At 39.8% G+C, this 24,639-nt stretch overlaps 1 protein-coding gene across 1 annotated transcript; it reads right to left on the bottom strand.

The window, feature by feature from the left end:
- Window positions 1-9,010: 9,010 nt before the first annotated feature.
- UBE2B (ubiquitin conjugating enzyme E2 B) lies at window positions 9,011-24,639 on the bottom strand. Its single transcript, XM_035014140.1, has 6 exons — window positions 24,460-24,639; window positions 22,251-22,331; window positions 20,532-20,557; window positions 16,193-16,282; window positions 11,869-11,957; window positions 9,011-10,798 (listed from the first exon to the last, which is right to left on the bottom strand). The coding sequence occupies exons 1-6, from the start codon at window positions 24,501-24,503 to the stop codon at window positions 10,670-10,672; spliced, it is 459 nt and encodes a 152-aa protein (XP_034870031.1). The 5' UTR covers window positions 24,504-24,639; the 3' UTR covers window positions 9,011-10,669.

Below are 24,639 nucleotides of genomic sequence, written 5' to 3'. Positions count from 1 at the left end.
TTCTGTTTTATGGTCTTTTCCCCTCCCCGCACTGAGGCAAACCAGCCTTATTTCTTTTTTTTTAAGATTTTATTTATTTGAGAGAAAGAGAGCATGAGAAGGGGGGAGGGGCACAGGGAGAGGGATAAGCAGACTCCCTGCTAAGCAGGGAGCCCGACTCAGGGCTCGATCCCAGGACCTTGAGATCATGACTCGAGCCGAAGGCATACACTTCACCGACTGAGCCACCTAGGCGCCCTTATTTCCTTATTTCTTTCTAAAGTTTATGCCGTCTTTATGGCCACTGCCACACACACTCATCTTTTTTTAAGAGATGAGTGAGAATCAAATCATAGGCCTCAGGTACCTACCAACTCATGGGAAGAGGTGGCTTGTGAAAGGGCATCTGGCCTTATTTTAAAATGGACACCAGATGCCACAGCTTGATCCAGGCAGCCTAGTTGATTTATAGATTTTCTAGAAGGTCTCCTAGATAGCTGAGTAAAGCCCACATTCTCTTTTTCTGCAGGGATCCTGAGGGTTTTGGTCTTCTAGACTTAAGGATTGCTTTGCCCATAGCCCCCGAAGAAATATTTGTGTAATGCAATGCTGTTTTGCTCTGAAATTCTGTTTTCCCCACTTAGTTAATATATCTGTTCTTTATCCCCTCCCTCTTCCACTCATCCATTTTAAAATTTTTTTAAAGATTTTATTTATGTATTTGAGAGAGACAGCGAGAGAGGGAACACAAGCAGAGGGAGTGGGAGAGGGAGAAGCAGGCTTCCCGCTGAGCAGGGAGCCCGATGCAGGGCTCGATCCCAGGACCCTGGGACCATGACCTGAGCCGAAGGCAGACGCCTAACGACTGAGCCACCCAGTCGCCCCATAAAAATTTTTTTTTTAAAGATTTTTTTTAGGGGCGCCTGGGTGGCTCAGTCGTTAAGCGTCTGCCTTCGGCTCAGGTCATGGTCCCAGGGTCCTGGGATCGAGCCCTGCATCGGGCTCCCTGCTCAGCGGGAAGCCTGCTTCTCCCTCTCCCACTCCCTCTGCTTGTGTTCCCTCTCTCGCTGTGTCTCTCTGTCAAATAAATAAAATCTTAAAAACAAAAACAAAAACAAAAAAATACAAAAAAAAAAAAAAGATTTTTTTTATTTGTTAGAGCACAAGCAGGAGGAGCTGCAGGCAGAGGGAGAAGCAGGCTCCCTGCTGAGCGAGGAGCCCGATATGGGACTTGATCCCAGGACCCTGGAATCATGACCTGAGCCGAAGGCAGATGCTTCACCGACTGAACCACCCAGGTGCCCCTAAGATTTTATTTTTAAGTAATCTCTTCATCCAACTTGGGGCTCCAACTTACGACATTGAGATCAAGAGTTGCATGCACTACCAACTGAGCCAGCCAGGAGCCCTCTATTTCTTATTTAGTACCCACCATTAAGAACTTACCTCCAGGCATAAATATTGAGAGAGGGACTTCATTTGGGGTCAGCAATATAACAGTCACAGCAGAATTCACTCATCACTGGGCTTGATATTTGGGGTAATGGTGAATAAGGCAGTGGACCCTGTCTTAGCTGAACCTACCAGTAAACCCAGGTAATTAAAAAAACCAGGAATGCTGAAGAGGAGAGCTGGCTGTGGGAGCATGATGCTGGGAACAGACAAGTGGGATGACTCTCACCCACTGCTCAAGCCTAAGGACAAGCATCACACCTTGGATGAGCACATCTCTCTGCAGCTTCTGGGTCTAATCTGTAGCAATCACTAGGGTGGACCACGTGAGGTCAAGATCTCTGATACAACTGGGCAAACCATTTCTCTCCCTAGCCTTACCTGGGAAATGGAGGTCATAGAAATACCTAGCACAAAGAGCTGTGGCAAAGACGAAGATGTTACAGGGGTAAGCTAGTGCTCAGTGAGCCTTAGCCTCTTCCTCACATGTGGCCTAGCCTCTTTCTATTCTGGTTACCTATACAAATTTGTGAGGCTTAAAAACCAAATTTACAAATTGGGAAATATCAGAGTGGGGATGTTCACTTCTAAAATGCATCTTTCACAGGTTTCTCATCACAGATCCTATTTTCTTTGTAAGATATAATGCCCTTTAAAAATAATAACATCCTGTCAGGAACGTAAATCCATTTCAGAAAGCAAGCTTAAATTGTGCACTGATTGCATGTTCCCCTCCCCCATTCTTCTTCACTGTATTTTTGAAGACTTCTCTAGTTAGTCAAAAGCAAATTTTCTGATAACCATTTTCTAATGGGTTTTCTTATCATTTCCTCAGCTTAAATTGTCTGTTTTTCTTCTCATCTTTAAAACCTTTGTAGCTATCTGATCTATAAAATTAAGCGGTATTTTAGAATTTCATCCTTTGTTTTTCTGGGATAGAAAGTGGCACAGAAATCTAAATTTTTGCATTGCAGCAGTCCTTGTAGTGTAGGCAGAATGGCCCACTCTTAATGGTGAAACTGCAGCTCACTACAAGATTACTGGCCTTGGTATATGCAGTGCTGTCCAACACGGGGTAAGGATCAAATGAGATCATAGGAAGGGACATGGTAAACTGTTACCTTCAAATAACAACTAGAGAGCATCTTTTCTGTTAAAGACTTAAGTCTCAAGACCTTGTGAGAAGCAAGTACTAACAGTACAGTTTAGGGTGCTCAATTAACCGTGATACCCTTTTATATTACCCAGAAAATTGCTTTTTACAATATTCATTAGAGTCTATAGCCCACCTGATGAATTGTCTACCATTGCAGAGGCAAGGAATTTCCAGGATCCATGTGGACCTGAGGGCTTACCTATTCCATGGGCACTGGGAGGATTCATTATCACTGCCCATCCTCTGAGGCTTTGCTATTTGTAGTAAACGGCACTGAAAATACACATTGTCGCATCTGAAATGAGATTTATATTCTTTTTTTTTTTAAAGATTTAATTGATTTATTTGACAGAGACACACAGTGAGAGAGGGAACACAAGCAGGGGGAGTGGGAGAGGGAGAAGCAGGCTTCTCGCGGAGCAGGGAGCCCGATGCGGGGCTCGATCCCAGGACCTGGAATCATGACCCGAGCCGAAGGCAGACGCCCAACGACTGAGCCACCCAGGCGCCCCGAGATTTATATTATTCTAAATGTCAGGTAACTCAGTGTTTCTCTGCTGCTCAGCACTAAAGTCTCTGCTGGGTCCCCTTTTGTCTGGAAAGAGACTCAACTTCTGGAGTCTGAGGACCGTAGTCTAGGTATCATGTCATCTAGTCATGGCTCTCATCCTCGACTAGTTAAGAGACACCTTTTGGTTCTGTAGGAAGTAAGACTAAACACAAATCTTAAGAGGCAAGAGTTTTAGAACTTAAAAAGATTGTAGTCATGGAAATTGCCTCCTTTAACGAATGCTGAATGCACACTAAAAAAAAAAATCTGCCCTCATGGAGATTATATATATATATATTTATATATATAAAAAATAAATAAAAGATATGTATTACATATATAATATACATATTATATATAAAAAGTTTTTTTTTTTTTTAGATTTTATTTATTATTTATTTGACAGAGAGATAGGCAGAGAGGGAACACAAGCAGGGGGAGTGAGAGAGGGAGAAGCAGGCTTCCTGCAGAGCGGAGAGCCCGATGCGGGGCTCGATCCCAGGACCCCGGGACCATGACCTGAGCCGAAGGCAGACGCTTAACGACTGAGCCACCCAGGCGCCCCTATATATAAAAAGTTTTATACACACACACACACACACACACCCCTTGGGGAAGAAGAATCTCTCTGGGCTTGGTTTTCATTAAAATAAAGAGCAAGCAAGTGAAAGAGGCTATTTATTCATTAAGTGAAAAGCAAGCCAGATGAGGTTCTGTTTCTTCCCCGAAGTTTACTCTAGTCCTTCCAAGTTAGGACTCTCAGGTCTAGGGGTGGCAGTGTGTTGGCTGCCTTTCTCATTTTGGTTTAGTTTTTCTCACAATGCCAAGCATTAGGGGCAGAGTCCTTTGCATATGTGCTTTTGTCAGGGAGGGAGGTGGGCCTGAAGCTTTGCCCACAGACAAGAGAACCAGCTGAGGAGGTGGGGGTAACAAGAATACATCACCTGAACAGATTCCCTTGGGAATCAAAAAAGAAAAGTAAAAATTGAGACTATTAAGTTCCCGTTAGACAGAGCTATAATTCTTAGCATATCCTAGGCATGGACATGTGAACCAGAACTTTTTTCCTTGACAGTGCTCTCAGGCAAGGAGGGCTCTTTAGACATAACCCAGGTGGTCCCAGCCCAAGTCCCATCCTTCTTTCCCAGCCTAGGAAGAGTAGGCAGATGACCCCAAAATAGCCTTGATTATGGTCTTCCAACCTATTTGCCTGGGAGACATGCTGTTAGGGCATCTTGAGAAAGGTCTTGGTCTTCCCCTGGTTTAGTGAAAGGGTGATTAACAGTAAGGAGGTCGGGGCGCCTGGGTGGCTCAGTTGGTTAAGCGACTGCCTTCGGCTCAGGTCATGATCCCGGAGTCCTGGGATCGAGTCCCACATCGGGCTCCCGGCTCAGCGGGGAGCCTGCTTCTCCCTCAGACCCTCTCCCCTCTCATGCTGTTTCTCTCTCTCTCTTTCTCTCAAATAAATAAAATCTTTAAAAAAAAAACCAAAAAACAGTAAGGAGGTCAAGCTTGAACTGTTCGGGCCTGCTGACTAAAAGCCCTTGCTTTGCTGTGGATCCTAGCACCAAAATCTCACTGCTGGGGCTGCATTTTCCTGTCTCTTTGATATCTTCTCATATTAAGAATATTTAACTGAACCTAGATGTAAACTGGTAGATAATTCCTTCCTCCTGATTTACTTCACATCAGTGTAGGGATCTTCAAAGTGGGGGATGATTCTTACTTTGATCTTTATTGGAGGCTTCAGTGGAAAAATTTCTTTAAGTACCTGGCACTTCGTGAGCTTTCCCTGCTTCATTCCTACCCTACTCTCCCTTTGAGGCCAAGCTGGGAAAACAAAATGTTTCAACTAACTTACACAAAAGAAAAATGAGCACCCACAGTGACCCCCACAAGACCAGGCTCCATCCCCAGAGCTGCAGAAGGGGAGACCAAATCAGTTCCAGTTGCAGAGTAGTGCCAAACATGTGAGTTGGCACCCATTAAGTACTCAGTAGCTATGCTGACAAAATGAATGGCAGCAGGCACTGAACGATGCAACCTTAATCAAATGCCTGGCGGTCCCAGAGAGGGAGGTAGAAGCAAAACCTCCAGGCGTGCCTGGGTAGCTCAGTCAGTTTAGTCTGCCTTTGGCTTGGGTCATGATCTCAGGGGCCTGGGATCGAGTCCCGTGTCGGGCTCCTTGCTCAGTGGGGAGCCTGATTCTCCTTCTCCCTCTGCTGCTCCCCCTGCTTGTGCTTTCTCATTCTCTCTCTCTCAAAAAAAAAAAAAAAATCTAAAAAATAAAAATAACAAAACCTCCAGGATGGGGATTGGGGGTCAGCAGGTGGCCAGAGCTTATAGGTCCACTGGAGTCCACTAACACTAGGTGCCTTGGAACTCCTGTACTCCTGCATCTAGGGTCTGGGGCTTGTGAAGGCTGTGGATGTGCTCCCCTCTCCATGAACATGGCCTTTGCCCTAGCACTGGCATGGCAGGCTTGCCTGAGTCTCACCTTGTAAACCGTTGAGACTTTATCACTCTGTGAATTGTGGACCCCAGCTGACTGGGAACTGTTGGACTTGGTCCATCACCTACAGTCCCACTTCCCCTTAAACCACTTGTTTTCAGCTTCTCAGGTGGTGAGACAATGACTCATGCTTCCTTCTACCTTTGTGTTTACCAAATTATTTTTTATGACTACATTCTACTTTTATAAAAACCAGAAACCTGCTAATCAGTGTCTCCAGAGGATTTGGAGCTTGGACCCTGGAGGTCCTCTGCTGTCCTACTGCCCTCCTGTCCAGGCCTGTGCATGTACTGCCAGAGGCTGTCTGAAAAGGAGGTTTCCTAGTATTTGGATTTACATTCCAGTCTTTGGAACTGTATTTGTATTGTTGCTCTTCCAGCCTGATCCGTCAGACTTGGTCTTGAGAAGGTGCCATGGGGATTGTGCTGTTCTCAAGCTGCTCAGTGCAAAATAATATACAGCCCATCAAAGAACCAATGTGTAAGGGCTAACAAAAGCCAGGGTGGGGAACTTTCTCCCTGAACAGACGGGTTCATCAGCCTCACCACCATCAGGCCCCAGTAACTGCCCTCACTGATCTTGTTGGCTTGCAAAAGATCCCTTGTGCCCACCCCTGGGATTGACATCGTCTTCATTCTAAAGGCAGCCTTTCAACTCTTCTGGTAAGTCTCGACCTGAAACCACAGCCTTACATGCTCATGCAGGTACAGGTCTATAACCACAGCCTGCTAAAACACAGCAGGGATTACAATCCAGCTTTTCTTTGGAGGTGATATTCCAAGCTTTTGGCTGAAGCTGATATGGACTAGAATCTCTGATTTCTTTTCCTATGCTCTGCCCAGGATGTTATCAGGACAAGAAGCTTCCAGTTCCTTGTGGTCTTTGTACTCACACCACCACAGTAACATAATATCTCCCAACTCAGTTTTGTAAAGTGACTATACAGAGGCCAAATTGCTGCAAACCTCTCTTTGACATTCTCTTATTCAGGAGTGCAGCCGGTCCAATTCAGTGGTGGGCTGTGCTATTCTTGGCAGAATGCTTTGTTTGTAAAGGGGGAAGGGAAAGGGCAACTTACACCTCAGGCTTCAGACAGGAAGCAGCATAAAGAGGTCTGCTTTAAGTGCTCTTAATGTTTGCATTTTGGCAGCCTTCAAGACACCACAGAACCCCTCCGCATTCCAGGAATAATGACAACTAAATGGTACAGGTTGATGGAGCCAGAGATCCTTTTATAGATAGGCTCTGATCCCCTCCAGACCAAGTACCCAACCCAGTGGCTTTAAGGATCCCAGTCTTCCAGGTAGGGGTTTAGAAAGCTCCCCCCAAAAGACTACAGAAGCATCATACTTGTAAACCAAGACTCACCATATAAAGACCTCTCTAACCAGCTAAAAGGTTATTTGCTGTCAGCAGAATACACTCTCTAGTCTTCTCATACATATTATTCTATGAATGACTGATAAACAAAAGCATCATGTGGCCAAGCTTTACCACTCAAGTCAATGGCAGTTCCTGAAAGTCAGTCCATGCAGGCTTTTCACCCAAGGCTGAAACCTCCATCTGCCAAAGAGGAAGCCTGGAGCCCTTCCTTCCAGGGTTCTTGATTTCAACCAGCAAGGAGCTAATGTTGCTGAGCTTGTGATGAGTCATAATACTAAAAAGGTTTGCAAAAGGCACAGCTCATTTGTCTTTCTGGCCCAACTGAAAAAAAAAAAAAAAAGCCCTAGCCCATGCTATGAATAGGAAATGTAAAAACCTCAAGACGTTATTAACAAAATTGTAATGCAGCTGGGGCTGGGGTGAGGTGGAGAAATTACTGAAAGAGGAATGGCACACACATTTGTATATTCTTTTTCAAAGGACAGAAAACAACAACAATAAGAGTTTCTCTTTCCTCCATGTCATATACTTGAATAACTAAAGAAAACTAATCTTTATTCCTATCTGACAGCAGTTGTTTTTTCCTAACTAGATGGGAACTGAAGTAACAGAGCTACCATCTTGGCACAAGGCCCTTGCCCTATGGACAATTTCATTTACCTTTAATAGCTTTGCAACTACTGACTTTTCTATTTACATAATAATCCCCACATAACTGAGATTCCTCTGGGACTCTGCATTATGAAATGCAATAGAAAGGAATTGTAATAAATACCACCAAGACCTAAAAAGTTGATCCCTATCTCTTAAAACTTGGGAGAACTGAGAGCTCAAAATACCTCAGACATAACTCTTAAATTGTATTATATGAGCCCTAGGGTTCTTTCTTCAGAGTACTAAATGAATCAATTAAGTAAACAGGTACTTTGTTTACTAAGCACAAAATACAGTTACTAAATAAGGCACCTTTAATAGATTTCTTTTTCACTACCTTCTACCTACCTATAGGAGTAAGAATTTTTAGATCAGTTTCAGAAGTTATTCACGGAACTTTTACTGGGGTGTGTGGGGGTACTGACTCAAGAATATTTCCATGAAGGGGAAAAAAATCTGGTCTATTGATAAGTCATAGGTCATAGTCCTTTATATCGGAGACCAGAAGGTGTTCCTATAACCAAAAAAAATAGAAGTAGAAAATGGTGGTCAAGAAAACTTCTTCACTCGATAGATACGAGTCTGTGCCCAAGTCTAAATCAACTCAAGTATTTTTAAAAATGAGAGGGACGTATTTAAGTCTAACAGGTTTTCTAAAACTGAACTCAATACCTTATTATTTCTGAGGGATAGTCTACTTCTTGGCTAAAAGACCAGGTTGCCCAGGTACAAATCCCAGCTCTATCACCGGCTAGCTTGCTGATCTTCAACAAATCACTCACTTCATCTCTGTATCTAGATTCCTCATCTGTAATATAATGGTACCTACCTCACAGGATTACTGTATGAAATGGGATCATAGATGTTACGGTGCTTCAAATAGTGCCATGCACAGTGAGCATTCTACGTCAGAAGTACTGTTACAGAGGAAGTGCATCACAAATGCATTTAAACTTTAGCATGAATCCAACTTCATGCCGAAATAAATGACTTAGTTCTAGCCTCCTGCTATACAACACACATTTATAAAATTTACCTAGTGTAAAAGTAAACATTTTTGTATGGTGTAACCTTGTAAATTGAAGGTTTACATCTAGTACTCAACCAAAGAAATAGGAATCTGTTCCAAGGCTGCAGAAAAAAAACGGAGGAGTAACTGGGAGAGGAATCTTCCTAAGAATTTTCTCCAATGGGAATGTGGACGAGATAGGAGTTTTATGCATGTGTTGAACTTAGGACTTTGAGCTCAGAGACTCCCTGCAAACTGAGATGTGACCCCCTTATAATTATCAACTTGAAATATACAGATTAAGATAAAAATAGATTTTGAAGCAGTAACCAAATAGCATTTAATGAAGTAAGAGGGGAGACTCTCATACCTACTGTTATATTTAAGAGTCAGTCACTGGAGTAAATGTCTACAGAAACTACACTTTGTCTCAGAGCTGAATATGAAAGCATCACATTTAGTACAACCAAAAAGTACCCATAAGCATCTTTCTGGCCATTAATTCCAGTGAGTGGACTCTTATTTGTATAAAAAGCTTCCTAAGATCATACACTTACCCCAAAATTTGCCAAGTAATAACTTAAAGGGAAACATCAGCACTTACCCTTCCAGTGTTAAACTTGGCCTAAAAAATAGAAGCTGCAGACACTGCGATCCTAGTCTTCCAACAGAGAAACTGTTAGCTTACTAAGCTAGTAAGAATAGGACAAGAAACTACTGGGGTTACTCAAATAGCTGTTTTAACTACTAGAAAGACTACACAGGTGTTTCAACAGAATTTACTTGTATATTTTCCATTTTCTGTACTATTTGAAGGCATAGGATAGCTTTGTATTAGCTTTCTACAATACTGTGTTTTAAATTTATCCAGTAAACTAAGATGCAGTACAACTTTTATACAACTTAGGAGATTAAAAAAAAAAATCTCCACAAGAGAAAGCAACTCAGCAGGCCCTGGTATTAAAACATTTTTCCAGAATAAACAGATACGCAATTGCATTAAAAGGCAGTTTTCAAATATTTTAAGTTACACCAAGATCCCTTCCAAATATCTGCCTTGCTAAAACCAATGCAACCAACTCTTACTCAGAGTTAATAGTGGGGCATGGATTTTGGTAAATGTTTACGGTTTTACTTTCTTCATTATCAAAAATCTTTTAAAGTGCTATCAAGCAGCAAATAAGTTGCATTAGCTCTCTGCTCCCGGTAGAGGTGCCAATTCCTCATGGTAGAGGTACAAACTGAAATTGCAAAAGGTACAGTTTAACAGTAAGTAGTGCATGAAGAAACAGTAACAAGTGGCCTAAATACAGAGTTGGACAGAATCAAACCAGTTAGGTCTATAATTGCTCAAGTGAAATGGATTTAGTTTCATTGAAACATTTAAAATAAAGTCGGAAATTATAATTGGTGGTTAGAATCAAATTTGAAGAATTTCTTGATAAAATATAAATCTGTTCTTTTGAAACTGGAAATAAACTATCAATTGATGGAGAGCTAGAGACTTATTAACCCCTCCTACACAGATAAGGAAATAAGTGACAAAGTCTCTTGCACTGAAGTTATGTATTTTAACAGCTTTACATGTAATATTCATATATAAAAAACTTTAAGTGCTTTTCTCCAATTTAAAAATCTAAAGAATTCAAAAATAAGGCATTCAATATTTGAAAAAAGTACAGATTTACAAAATGTGTATTATTCTGTCATGAAAACTCCACACCAACATTATACACTTGGAAAAAAATACAAACAGGATATATTACAAATTTATGTAAGCAATAACTTAGTTCACACCATGCAATAAAAAGTACATTAATCAAGATACACAAGCTTTTGTAGGTTCTAAACTGAAGGACTTTTTTTTTCTCTGCAGAATCCTTAAAACCTGTGGCACTTAAAATTTGTTAGCCTTTCTACTGAGAGGTAAATTATACACAACAATGATGAAAAAATTAACAGACCAGTTGTCTATTATGAATCATTCCAGCTTTGTTCAACAATGGCCGAAACTCTTTTCTCATATTCTCGTTTGTTTTCCTGATAAAGCTGTGCTGCTTGGCTATTGGCTGGACTGTTTGGATTCGGTTCATCCAGCAGAGACTGGAAGGAAAGAGAAAAGAAAAAAGGATTTGTAGAGTTACTCTTTACATTAACATGGGTCTAGATATGGAACAGAGAGACTGTACAAAAGAACAAATTACTCAGTAAAGAAATGGCAGATATTAGTATGTAACTTCTATATTTTTAGGTCTTAAATACTTTCAGAAATGGCTTGATGAATTTAATAATTTCCTGCTGCTAGAGAACTGAAGCTTCTAAAACACAGAGTACTCAACTGCCTTAAGACCTCTAATTTCAAAGAAATTGGGAAAGAATATTCTTCAACATACTGAAACATTGGCCAAGAAATAAACAGCTCGATTTGGTTAAATATACAATACCTAGAAATAGCATTTTCCAAAGTTAAACTCTATTTTGTGGTTTGCAAATGTCTGACATAAGTTGGGTAGTGAGTCTTGTTTCCTTCTATCAAGAAAACATATACATCCAGCAGCAAGGGAATAAAATAGGGAAGTTGAAAACAATGTTTATAAAATGACCTGAATTAAAGAAGAAATGTGATAGGAAAGGCTTAAAAAGAAGGTCACAAACCCAAATTTTACTTCTGCTCCTCATAAATTAAACTAAACATCCACATAAACTAAAACATCCCTCACTCCACCTCTCTCCAAAACTGTCATTCAAGGTCAACTCTGAAATAATCTGCCACAGTGTTTTGGCAAATGGTTACACTACCTTTTTTTAAAATAGGATTTCTTGGATAGGGTAACATACTTAATGGTTCTCTGCACTTGGCAGTTTCCTGGGGTCCCTATGGTTTTTCTAAGCAATCATCTTTCTATTTCCAAGAAGCATTTTCCTTTTCTACATCCTCTGGTTATGCTTCATGGGAATAAATAATACCTGACCTGTGAGCACACTTTGTTTACACAAGGATCAGGAAACTGTGTTTGATCCAATGTAGTCACTAACAAAAAGCAGACCAGTTGTCTGAAAACCACAGGATTTTATCCAGGCTGTGCCATTGGTTACCTGCTACTGCTCCTAAAGGAGCTGACTGTATCCCATAGAATCTTGAAAAATCATGATGCAACCTAACACACACTTACCTGAATTGATGTTAAGATAGAAGATACATCGTATGTTGGACTCCATCGATTCTGAAGGATATCTAAACATATGCTACCATCAGCATACACTGCAAAGACAACACTAAAATTGGTTACCTATTAACTTCATCATATTTAACAGTTGAAAGAGAAATCTTTACCACAAACAGAATGCTTGGCCCAGTCAGAAGTTCTGAACATTAATTACCAAACCCTCTTGTCTCACAGGAAAACCAGTGTTAAAACTAAGGTCTCTTATTTTGCACCTTTTCATCAGGAAGCTTTGTCAGAGCTAAATTTTTTCAACACCCACCTTTATACCCAATCTGTTTAAAGCATCTATTTCTAAACTCCTCAAATAAAGCTCTTGAAAAAAAAAAAAAACTTATTTTTTGACATCGTAATTACTCTCCCAGAAATTATTCCTACAAGAAATAAATGTGGACACATGAAGTTTTATTTATAGGAAGTTCACTATAATACTGTTTATAAGCGTGTAAAATTAGACCTTGTGGTCCATAAAGAGATGACTAGCTAAATTAACAGTATATTCATATAACCAATACCAATGTAGCCAAGGGAGAAACGATACACATCTACCCTCTGTTAACTGATAAAGATCCATAATGTCTTAATAAGTTTTCAATTTTTAGAGGATAGTATTTTTTTACAAAATATTTAAATATTTTCATTTGAAGTATGTGTAGTTACAAAAACATTTGTTAAGACTAAATGCCAAAATATAAGTACTGGCTCTCTGTAAGTAATAGGATTCTTGTATTTTATGATTTTTAAAAAATTTTTTATTGTATGTTAATCACCATACATTACATCATTAGTTTTTGATGTAGTGTTCCATGATTCTTATGATTTGTTTTTAATGAGTATGCTTTCCTTTCATAATAAAAAAATAAAATAAAAATCCAATGATTAATATGTTTTAAGTCTTTAACATTTGGGAAGTCTTCTTTCCTCTTGAACTGATTATGTGAAAATACAATGAACATAAATGTTTACCCACTTGTGAGACTCTATGTCTACATGACAAATTTCCAGAAGTAGAACTGCTGTGTTGACAAAGGATAAATGCATTTAAATGTAATAGACACTGTTAAACTTTGGAAAGCTTCATGGAGCAAGCCTATCACCCTACATAAAGACAGGAATAAGTAAGGCTTTTGGGGGGAGGGGAGGCAAATTCTACTTAAATACTGTCGGTTTCTCAGGGCTCTCTCTATCCTCCATCCTCTTCCTTCTGGCCCTGTATACAGCCTCTGGGTGATGTTATTCACTCTCATGGCCTCAATGACCATCCATATGTGCTAGCTACTTCCACTTACTGGCTTTAGACCAGATTTAACTCTCTGCTTTAAAGCAGCCTAGTCAACGGCTTACTATCTATCCCACAGGAACATCAAACTTGGCAAGTCTAAAGAACAATTATCACCTCTGTAAAACCCATAAAAGTACAAAATGATTTTTAAGTTTTGAACTAGTAACTATTTCTAAGAAGTAATCCAAAAGTAAACTAGAAATCAAGCATCCATCAACTGGTGATAAAAAAAACAGAGTATGTATATTCATATAATGAAATTTCATTCAGCCATAAAAGGAAATAGAATACAGTTACAACATGGATGAACCCTGAAAACTATGCTACCTGAAAGAAGTCAGTCACAAAAGCCAACATGCATTATAGGATTTCATTTATATGAAATGTCCAGAACAGGCAAATCTACAGAGGTAAGAAAATACGACTGCCTAGGGCTAGGGTGCTGGGAGAAAAGGGAGTGACTGCCAACTGTCATGGGATTTTTTGGGGAGAGATAAAAATATTCTAAAATTGATATGGTGATGGTTGCACAACTCCGTATACTAAGAACCCCTGAACTGTGTAATTTAAATGAATGAACAGCACAGTATGTGAATAGTATTTCAAATAAAAATGTTTAAAAAGTAGACCAGAAAGTTAATAAAAAAGTACTGGTAAAAGAAAAAAGGGTAACCACTGTTATTAATATGAGGGAATGAGAAATAACCTAATACACTGTTTCCCCAACGAAGAAAATACTATACCTACAAACATAGAACCCCCTGCACATTGTATAGTCTTTTCCACCTTCCTTCATTTACAGATCCTTCTTACTACATTGTGGGTCAATTCAATAACAAGTCTAAGATTAAACTAAAGTGGAATAAATATTAAGTGACTCCTTCTGCAAGTAAGTTAACTGATGGGGAAGACCATATTTAAATGAGCAAAGGTTACAAAAAGGAAAGCTTAAATATTTTGGAAAATAAGTCTTTCGTACAGTAATGTATTATCCAGGAATATACAATGTGTTTTAGAAGTAAACAGGAAGTCATAGAAGAGCAAATTTAATTACAAAAGTCACTCAGAAACCATTTATGGAAAATAGGAATAAAATAAATTTCTCCAGGGGCGACTGGGTGGCTCAGTCAGTTAAGCATCTGCCTTCCGCTAAGGTCATGATCCGAGTCCTGGGATTGAGACCTGAATCGGGCTCCCTGCTCCTCGGGGAGCCTGCCCCTCCTTCTCCCTGCCACTCCCCCTGCTTGTGTTCTCTCCTTGTGTCAAAAAATAAATAAAATCTTTAATAAGTAAATAAATTTCTCCAAATGAAAGAACGAGAGAAAAAATGGAAAACTGTACTTAAAAAAGCCTTAAAAACATATGAATCTTTGACTCAGTAATCCCACTTCTAAAAACTTATGATAATATTCATGGGTATTTGGGAAGATTTTCAAGAATGTTCAAAGTGCTGTTTAAAATTACAAACGGGGGCGCCTGGGTGGCTCAGTTGGTTAAGCGACTGCCTTCGGCTCAGGTCATGATCCTGGAGTCCCTGGATCGAGTCCCGCATCGGGCTCCCTGCTCGGCAGGGAGTCTGCTTCGCCCTCTGACCCTATCTCCTCTCATGTGTTCTCTCTCATTCTCTCTCTCTCAAATAAATAAATAAAATCTTTAAAAATAAATAAATAAATAAATAAAATTACAAACAGGGTGCCTGGGTGGCTCAGTTGGTTGGGCGACTGCCTTCAGCTCAGGTCATGATCCCAGGGTCCTGGGATCGAGTCCGACATCAGGCTCCCCCTGCTCTGCAAAGAGCCTGCTTCTCCCTCTGCCTCTGCCTGCCCCTCCCCCTGCTTGTGCTCTCTCTCTCTCTGTCAAATAAATAAATAAAATCTTTTTTTTTTTTTTAAAGATTTTATTTATTTATTTGAGACAGAGAGAATGAGAGACAGAGAGCATGAGAGGGAGGAGGGTCAGAGGGAGAAGCAGACTCCCTGCCGAGCAGGGAGCCCGATACGGGACTCGATCCCGGGACTCCAGGATCATGACCTGAGCCGAAGGCAGTCGCTTAACCAACTGAGCCACCCAGGCGCCCATAAATAAAATCTTTTAAAAAAATAAAATAAAATTACAAACAACTTGGGGCACCTGGGTGGCTCAGTTGGTTAAGCAACCGAATCTTGATTTTGGCTCAGGTCTTGCTTGATCTCAGGGTCACGAGATGGAGCCCCTCGGCAGGCTCCGCCTTGAACGTGGAGCCTGCTTAAGATTCTCTCTCCCCGCCCCCTTTGTATCCCCTCCCCCCGCACTTGCACTCTCTCTCAAAATAAAATAAAATCTTAAAAAAACCCTGAAAATCACCAACAACTGGACACAGATTAATTATGGTTACCTCACAGAACATGTATGCAGCCATTAAGAATGATACAAAAGAATATTCGTAAGATGTTCATAGTATATAAAAAGTTATGTAACTATGTACAATATGATCTCAATTTTGTACAGCATTTATTTGTAGTTTATTATTTTTGAAGATTTTATTTATTTGAGAGAGAGAGAAAGAGTGGGAGAGATCATAAGCAGGGGGGAAGGGTAAAGGGAGAAGACAACTCCCCACTGAGCAGGGAGCCCGATGCGGGACTTGATCCCAGGACCGTGGGATCATGACCTGAGCTGAAGGCAGACAGACCCTCAACCGACAGCCACCCAGGCGCCCTATTTTTTTTAAAAAGCTAAATCTTAAGCAACAAATTCTTTTTGGTATCCTTCACATTTCTACAAATGATTAGGTATTATTTTAAAATCAAAAGTATTAAGACAAAACAACTTTACCTGAAATTTGGAACCTTCTAAAGATTCCAGGCTACAAAAACGTAGCCAATACTGACATGGAAGCAACATCCAGTAGTGGCCTATAGCAGTGAGAAGTATGGGGCAAGGCCTACAAGGAAGGAAAGAACTCTTTTCCCCCCATCACTTACGAAGTTTAATAAATAAAATGTTACTTACCATTTGGATGGAACATTTTGGATAAAAACCTAACAGTTGGTGGTTTATTTGGATACTCTTCAGAAAATTCTATTACTAGTTTAAAAGTACCTAGATAGAAAACAAACCAAAATAATTATGGTAAAGACAAGCATTATTTTTTAATATCTTCATCAATGAATTCCCAACCCATAGTGGTTTTTGCACAACCACACAAAAAGTAATGTCAATTATGTCTTAGCACATAAAACGTATTAAATATACTTTGATTTACGTTAGACTGGTAACATACAGCACTGGCAAGCACTTGGGAACACACACTTTCATGTGCTATTGGTGGGAATGTTAAACTGCCATATTTTTGGAAGGCAATTTGGCCCTAGCTACTGAAATTTAAAATGCACATTTGGGGAACTACAGCTAAGTTTATTATAGCTTAGAAGGGGAATGCCAAAAGATTTTGAGAGGGGCTAACTACCACATGACAAAGGACTTAGATTGGAGGCATGGACATTAATTTGAAAGGTCTCTCTGTTCCCATACGAATCCTTTCACTTAAACATGCCAAGAACCAGTAAGTGTAACTGCCTACTGTTGGTTATAGACCAACGTGGTACACTCTTGTAAAGCAGTATTTTATGGTCAGTACAGACACAGGCTTTTAAAAAAAATTATGCATTTCTAAGAAAGTCAATCTGTTCACAGTGTACAAAGTAGGACTCTCAACTCCAATTCCAAATCTATTTTGCAGAAATAACCATTATTACTGGGTTTTGTACTTCTGTTTATTCACTATCCAGAGTTCTTTTATTTTGAGGAAGTCCACCTGAAGGTTGGAGAGGTATTCTAACTGCAACCCCTTGGACATACTCAGTAAATTCAGACTTATTCTTAAGGAAGTCAATAAAAGTTTAAACCATTCCAGATGTCTCTAGAAGGTTCTTCCCTGATTTCATCAATGCAGTTTTAAAAAACAAAAATCCTTCTATTTATTTTATCTGATAGTTTATATATTTGGTATACAACCTCTACCTTTTCACATTTTTTGCTGCTTGGAAATTTGGGATTAGGGAAGCCAAAGATACAAGCAAAATCAAATGTGGTATCTATTTCATATTCTGAATACATCAGAGGTGTTATGAAAAGTACAGTTAAATAGTGAAGATAGTCTTATATTCTTATATCTAATTATGTATTTTGAAAGTGTGCATTTTAATTTGCTTTAATTTAAAAAAGTACATTGTAAAAATTTCAGCCTACACACATATGAACAGCAATTTTCACGTTTTTTTCCCGCCCACTTTATGGAGTCTCAGGACCTCTTTATACTCTTATTCCCAATCATGGCCAAGCTTCCAGTGGGAAGTCAACTGAATGCAAAGATGGGGAGGGATACGTGTGACAACATACCATTTTATATATTTCTACCAAAAATGGAAAATAATTTCATTTTTAAATATTGGCTCTTTAATAATTAGCTTACAAAAATTCCCCTCAATTTTTAACAATCTGTTCTCATGAATCAGTACAAACTGCCTCCAGCATGCCACTGAATATAACTATCAGTATTTCTTATATTAGACAGTATTTAACCCATGAATTTTTTTTTTAAAGTAATTTCTATGCTCAATATGAGATTCTAACTCATGACCCTGAGATCAAGAGTCACATGCTCTACCAACTGAGCCAGCCAGGCGCCCCAACCCAGAAAATTTTTAAAAATTCATTCATTAATTACTGTAAACTCACTACACATTAACTTAAGTAACATTTAATGAAAAGTAATATATTTCCCCACAAAGTTAGTGAGAAGCTTAGCACTGTTTTACATTTCTGCAAATCTTTTTAATGACTGGCTTAATAGAAGACAGCTGGATTCTCTCAGCTGCTGCTGCATTCGATCTGTTGCAATATGCTGTTCTGGGATGAGGTACAGGAAGAAAACGAGGTCTCACAAAAATGTTAAGTGAAAAAGGAACATTTTAATAGTTTTTTCAGATAATTGTAGATACTCTTTTTTGATTACTACAGTAAGGAAGTGGTAGGTTTTTAAGGGTTAGTTGCAATGTAGAGTCTGAAAGCATACATACTTTTTGCATCACTTACACTAAAATCTGTTACACACTGCATAAATGTTTTATCCGTCCCTAATTTTCTTTTATACACTGGTCGTTCAGAAAATATTGGTTCAATGAATGATACAATTCTTGTAAATGTGCCACATTTCATTATATACTATCCAAAAACAAATCACCATTTGGTAATACCACCTACTGATGTTATCAGAAGTCTTAAAGTACTGGGAAACCATTATTTATTTATTTTTTAAAAATTTTGTTTATTTGAGAGAGAGAACGAGATAGAGAGAGCATGAGAGGGGGGAGGGTAGCAACAATACTGTTACTTTCCTTGATCTAACAGCTCACTTAAGTCACTTTTGAGTATATCTGCCAAACGGTCGAATCTAAATTATGTTTGTCTCATTCATTCAAGTAAAAATGTTCCATGAAAAAAAGTTCAAGTTGCAACTCAAACAACTGCATTAGTGCTTTTCCTCCAGAAAATCATCACAAGAGAAGTGTTTTATGCATACATTCCACTTAATCACACAGAATATTTTAAAAATGTATACTCAAGGGTCAGAATTCAGTAATAATAGTAACATCTACTTTTTCATCAAGACTTTTTTTTTTTTTGGCCATCAAGACAAAAAATTTTTAAGTGAAATTGGCAGCTTTTAAAATGCAAAGAATATGGGGCACCTGGCTGGCTCAGTTGGTGGAGTGTGAGACTCTTTATCTTGGGGTTGTGGGTTCGAGCCCCTCAAGCTCGGTGTAGAGATTACTTAAAAAATCTTAAAAAAAATTTTAATTTCTACATACATACATAGATACAATGACTATTAGTACAGTTTAGAGCCACTGTGTTGATTTGTGGGATACTAAACTGCATAGGTCCAGTTTTAGCCACTAATGTTTTTGTACCACCAGTGCAAATGCTGACAGAGTAAAAAGGGCAAATGTCTTAGTATCAGTATAAAGACAGTTTTAATTACAAAGAATCCATGAGGGGCGCCTGGATGGCTCAGTTGGTTAAGCAACTGCCTTCGGCTCAGGTCATGATCCTGGAGTCCCTGGATCGAGTCCCGCATCGGGCTCCCTGCTCGGCAGGGAGTCTGCTTCTCCCTCTGACCCTCCCCCCCCATGTGCTCTCTCTCATTCTCTCGCTCTCAAATAAATAAATAAAATCTTAAAAAAAAAAAAAAAAAAGAATCCATGAAACAGGCTTAGGGACTTGAAGAGGGGGCTCATGGACCACCCAAGAACCCCTGGTATAGTGCAAAAAGTTAAAGTCCTTAAGTACTTATCTTCCATTCCTTACCCTCACCTTAGTAGTAACCACTTTCAACAGTATGGTACACAGCCCTTTAATACACACACTTACATACATGTATCTGGTAAAAATGTAATAACAATATGTATCATTCTGAAACTTTGTCTCTTGAGACTCATGTCCAGATCTACCTTATTCTTTAACAAGTACATGATATTCCACAATCTAATTCCACAAATCATAAATTTGTTTAACCATTTTCCCCTATTAGGCATTCAGGCTATCTCCTTAAAAATAGTACAATCAGTATCTTTGTGTAAATATCTTTGATGGGTTAATTCTGGAGCCATTTTGATAATTAAAAACCTGTTCAACAACTCTTAAATATCTATGCTATTATTAGGGAAAATCTAAGAACCTGGTTAAAATCAATATGAAAAGCTCAATTATAAACATGTATCAGAACCAGTTTTCCATTTTCCTGGCTTTTGGTGAAAAAAACTAAATTTAAGATGCAAAAGATTTCACAGAATGCTAACTATTTATGGGTATCAAAAGTAAGCTGTAGTATGTGCAGCTACTGGCAGCTACGTTATGTGGGGTTTTTTTAAGATTTAAAAATTTTTTTAAGTAATCTCTGCACCCAATGTGCGCCTCAATCTTACAACCCTGAGATTGAGTCACATGGTCTACTGACTGAGCAAACCAGATGCCCCAGCTATGTGCGCTGAAGAACAATTTCAGCTCAACACCTTATCAACGTAGATAACAATGTTAAAAGAGCATGATTACTCTCCTTTAACCTATCATCTAGGTCTACAGTTCTACAGCCAAATACCAAAGTAACACAAAGAACTGGCAATGGAGGTGGTCAAGCTGATGTGTGAACTATAAATTCTCAGTAGCATTATTTAATTTGACCTAGTAACAATAGAAAATAGTTTTAAATTAGAAATGTTGGTGTTATAATTTCCTACTTAAAAACAGTGTCCCAGTACTACAGAAAACATAATTGAGAATGACTTACCATCTTCAAAGGGTGTCCCTTCTGGTCTGAAAACAAGAAGATTTCTGATTAAAAGATGTTTCATTCTGCCTTTCCCTGATTTTTTTTTTTTTTTAAGTAGGCTCCAGGCCCAGTGCGGAACCCAACACAGGGCCCACCCCTAAGATCCTGAGATCCAAGACCTGAGTTGAGATCGAGAATTGGCTGCCCAACTGAGCCACCCAGGTGACCCCGTTTTGACTTTTAAGAGTGGATAGGATAAACTCAGAGAAAGAGGAGCTCATTTTAATGATTTGTGGAATTTTAAAGTTATTATTATCATCTTAGCCCTAGATTTTTATGGATGTAGGCATAAAGGGTAACTATTTTCTAAGTTTTCATTTTAGGGGGGGTTTAGAAAAAGATCAAAACAAAACAAAAAAAGGCTCATAATTTTAGCACACAAAATTTCAGTTCATAAATACCAACCAGTCATTTTGTAAATGTGTATTCTTAAGAGAAAAAAGTCATATTTTCAATTTTTATCAGTAAGATGGAAATACCCTTTAAAGATAATTATAACACCAAACCAAAGTGTCCTGCTTCCCAACAGAGCAACAGCTCTTGTTCAAAACAGCTAGATAGAACTGACGTAACCAAGAAAGCCACTTTCTTTTGCTCAAATCTTTTCCCTGCCTCCATATCCCAATTTCATCTTTCCTAACCAGCACCATCAAGTTTATTTTTTGCAAGTTAGCTTGAATTTAAGATCTCTTTAGAAGAATAAACTACACTAACTTTTTCACTAGTATTTAACATAGACTCATAACTAATTCAATGGCAACTCAATTGTTTATGAAGGTGCTCCTTTGAAGTTTTAGTGCAAAACCCTAGTTTTCAAAAGTGTGAAAGAAAAAAGATCAAGTCCAGAAAAACAGGAGAAAAGGCATAAGGAAATTTTAAATCAAGGCGCCTAGGTGGCTCAGTTGGTCAAGCAGCCAACTCTTTAGGCTCAGGTCATGATCTCAGGGTTGTGAGAACTGAGCCCCCTGTGGGGCTTGGCATTGGCTGTGAAGCCTGCTTGAGATTCTCTCTCTTCCTCTGCCCCTCTGCTCCCATCCCTAACCCGTCTCTTAAAAAAAAAAAAAAGCATACATGCAATATATATAATGTTTAACATTTTTTGTTTATTCTTGCCACATTGGAAGCTCTGAGTATTTTTTCTTCTTAGTCTTTTTACAGTCCAAAAGAATGCAAGCATAAACATTTATTTGCTTGGTACATTTTACTGTAGAAAATAATTTACCTTTTCTTGTTTAGTTTCAAATGATATTTTTAATCAGGTAAAACCCAAAGTGCTTATAAAAATCATAGGCAGTAACATCAACACAAATAAATTTGAGTTAACTGCAAAAACACAGAATTTTTAAAAAATTTATTTTGCGGGCGCCTGGGTGGCTCAGTTGGTTAAGCGACTGCCTTCGGCTCAGGTCATGATCCTGGAGTCCCAGGATCGAGTCCCACATCGGGCTCCCTGCTCAGCGGGGAGTCTGCTTCTCCCCCTGACCCTCCCCCCTCTCATGCGCTCTCTATCTCATTCTCTCTCTCAAATAAATAAATAAAATCTTTAAAAAAAAAAAAAATTTATTTTGCAGTTTCTGTAAGAGCCCCCAATTCCACTTCAGCCTCTTTGCCTAGTGGATACATTCACTTTTCTTAAAGAATTACCATACCTATCATTTGTTATATCTTTCTACTCACCCAAATATAACTGCATTCCACTGCATAATGTTGTTTTCAGATGGTGCGCCACTGACACCCACAGGTGGGTCCTCTTGCAATCTAGAAATCGAGAGTAGTAATTTTCAAAGTTGAACAATAAGGTCACTACGAAGGCCAAAGAGAACCCTTATGGACTATTCTACCTACTTTGACACAAACTAAATCATTTCCTTGTTCTTGTGCTGAGGTGGAGTAAACCATAGGACTAAAAAGGAAAAAAAATCAACCTTGTATATACTTATTAAATACCTCTCCAAGTTGTCTAAATTTCTAAAGAGGTTTGGGGTCATCCCTCTTTGAAAATGAAGGTTAAGATGTATCTTCGAGAAGTGATGCATACAGACTGCCATCAACAACAAAAATTAAAAGCCCCAAGTGCAAAAAATATTTTCATAGACCATCTTTTTTGCTGCTGTAAACATGCAAAGACGGTCTATGTGAGTCCAAACCACAGCTACCTGTGTAACATGGCCACCAACCCCCCACAAAGGACCCTCAAGGCAAACACTAAATGACTGAAAACACGGATATTCAATTTAATTAGCAAACTAGTTTTAGGCAGGCGAGTACCTTTATCCCATTTGCTTCAATTAGCAGTAGCTTTAAAGTAATCAAGCCTCAGTTATGTTTTTTCATCAGTCCCTATTTTAAAGATCTGCGCTACAGCTAAATCTACCTCTCCTATCAGGAGACGCGATACAAAGCTACCTTCCAACATTTGTCACAATCAGATTCTCGTAACCTTAAGACCCTTGGAAAACTACGAAAGGTGCCATGTGTTCAACTCAGAATTTAACAGAGATGGGCAGTAAGAAACCAGAGTAACAATGGACACGAACTGAAGTTTTATTGTTTGGCTTTCACTCATTGGAGCTAACACGAAATTTGATTTTAAACTTCAGAAGGCAACTTTTGCACCAAATAGAGCATCTCCTTGTAAAGACTGTCATTTCAATAGAAAAATAAATGGGACATTTTATACACAGGTATCTGTATGTAGTGATTGTCCTATAATATGATACTTTGAAATTAGACTACATAAAAATAGTTCTTTTCAGTCAACCTCAAACACATTAAGCCACGATGACCAGAAGCCTTTAAAGAATTATGCTGCTTCTCGCCCACCAAGGGTAAACGGCTACGTTACGAATATATTCAATGATAAACCGCCCAAAGCCCAAGACAATGGCTTCCAAATGCTTCACCTATGGCTTTATAATGGCGAAGTTGAAAGGTTACTTCCTGAGCAGCTAACCTAAGTTTTTATACTAGATATTTTGTCTCAATTAGGGCAGATCTCCCCAGAAAAAAAAAACACTTAAAAATGTGCAGTGGATCGTAATGCTAAGTTTTCTCATTTTTCCCCCCGTACCTCCAAGTATTCAAAGGTAAACAACTGAAAAAAAAGTCACTTCCTCCTCACTAACCCCAACACCACCTAACAAAACCCTATTTTATAAAAGGAGGCCCAGGGAGTATCAGGTTAGCGCCAGCCTCAAGGAAGGCATTTTTCCAGACTTTGGAGGCTATAGATAGGGCTTTATACACCAGGCCACAGAGCTGAGCTCCAGAAGGCACTAGCAGCCCGGGCTACCAGCCCGAGTCCCAGGTCTCTAAGCCAGTTCTCAAGGTCCTTTCGGGGGGGGGGGGCCGAGGAAGAGTCGGGTTTCGGAGGATGGGTTAACAACCTCCCGACCTCGCGCTGCAGACCCCACCCTCACTGCAGAAAGAATGGGGGGGGGGCGCTTTTCGCCCCAACCCTGCCCCTCAGCGAAGACCGCAGGGCCATCCAGGAAAACTGGTGCACCAAGCAGGGAAAAAGATTCTGCAAGGGTTTGCTTCTGGGGGACAGGGACCGGGCACGACAGGGTGAAGGGGCGGAGGGATGAGGCTTGAGCTCTAGGGCCAAACGTCGGGCAGCTGACCCAAGAGGGCAGCGGGTAATCCTAGGACAGACCATGGCCATCTTTTTACTTTTGGGGGAGGGGGGTATCGAAATTTCTTACGTCGGAAGAGCAAGCAAGGATGAAGGAGTGCGAACCGGGGCTAGGACTGGGCTTCCGTCGGTACCGCTGGGCCCACAGTCGGCCCTCTTAGGGTTATGAGAGGAAGGTGTCCCGGATCCCCGCCCTGCAGCCCCACAGCTATGGGGAGGAGCCGTCATCCAGGCGAAGGTGAGGGCCCTTACCGCTTGAAATCCCGCATGAGCCTCCTCCGGGCCGGAGTCGACATGCTCCTCAGCTGCCCCGCGGTCAGTCTGAAAGAAAAGAGTCCCGCGCAGCCCCCCCACCCCCCGGCACAGCGGCCGAATCACTGTTGGTCACCGCCGCCGCCGAGGCTGCACAAACAACCCTGCAATGACGTCTCC

Source organism: Mirounga leonina, unplaced genomic scaffold (genome assembly GCF_011800145.1).
Source record: "Mirounga leonina isolate KUSES-001 unplaced genomic scaffold, KU_Mleo_1.0 Mir_168, whole genome shotgun sequence".
In the NCBI taxonomy this organism is placed as follows: Eukaryota; Metazoa; Chordata; class Mammalia; order Carnivora; family Phocidae; genus Mirounga; species Mirounga leonina.
The sequence above is the reverse complement of the archived record's forward strand: the minus strand, read 5'-3'. Positions and strand labels throughout refer to the sequence as shown.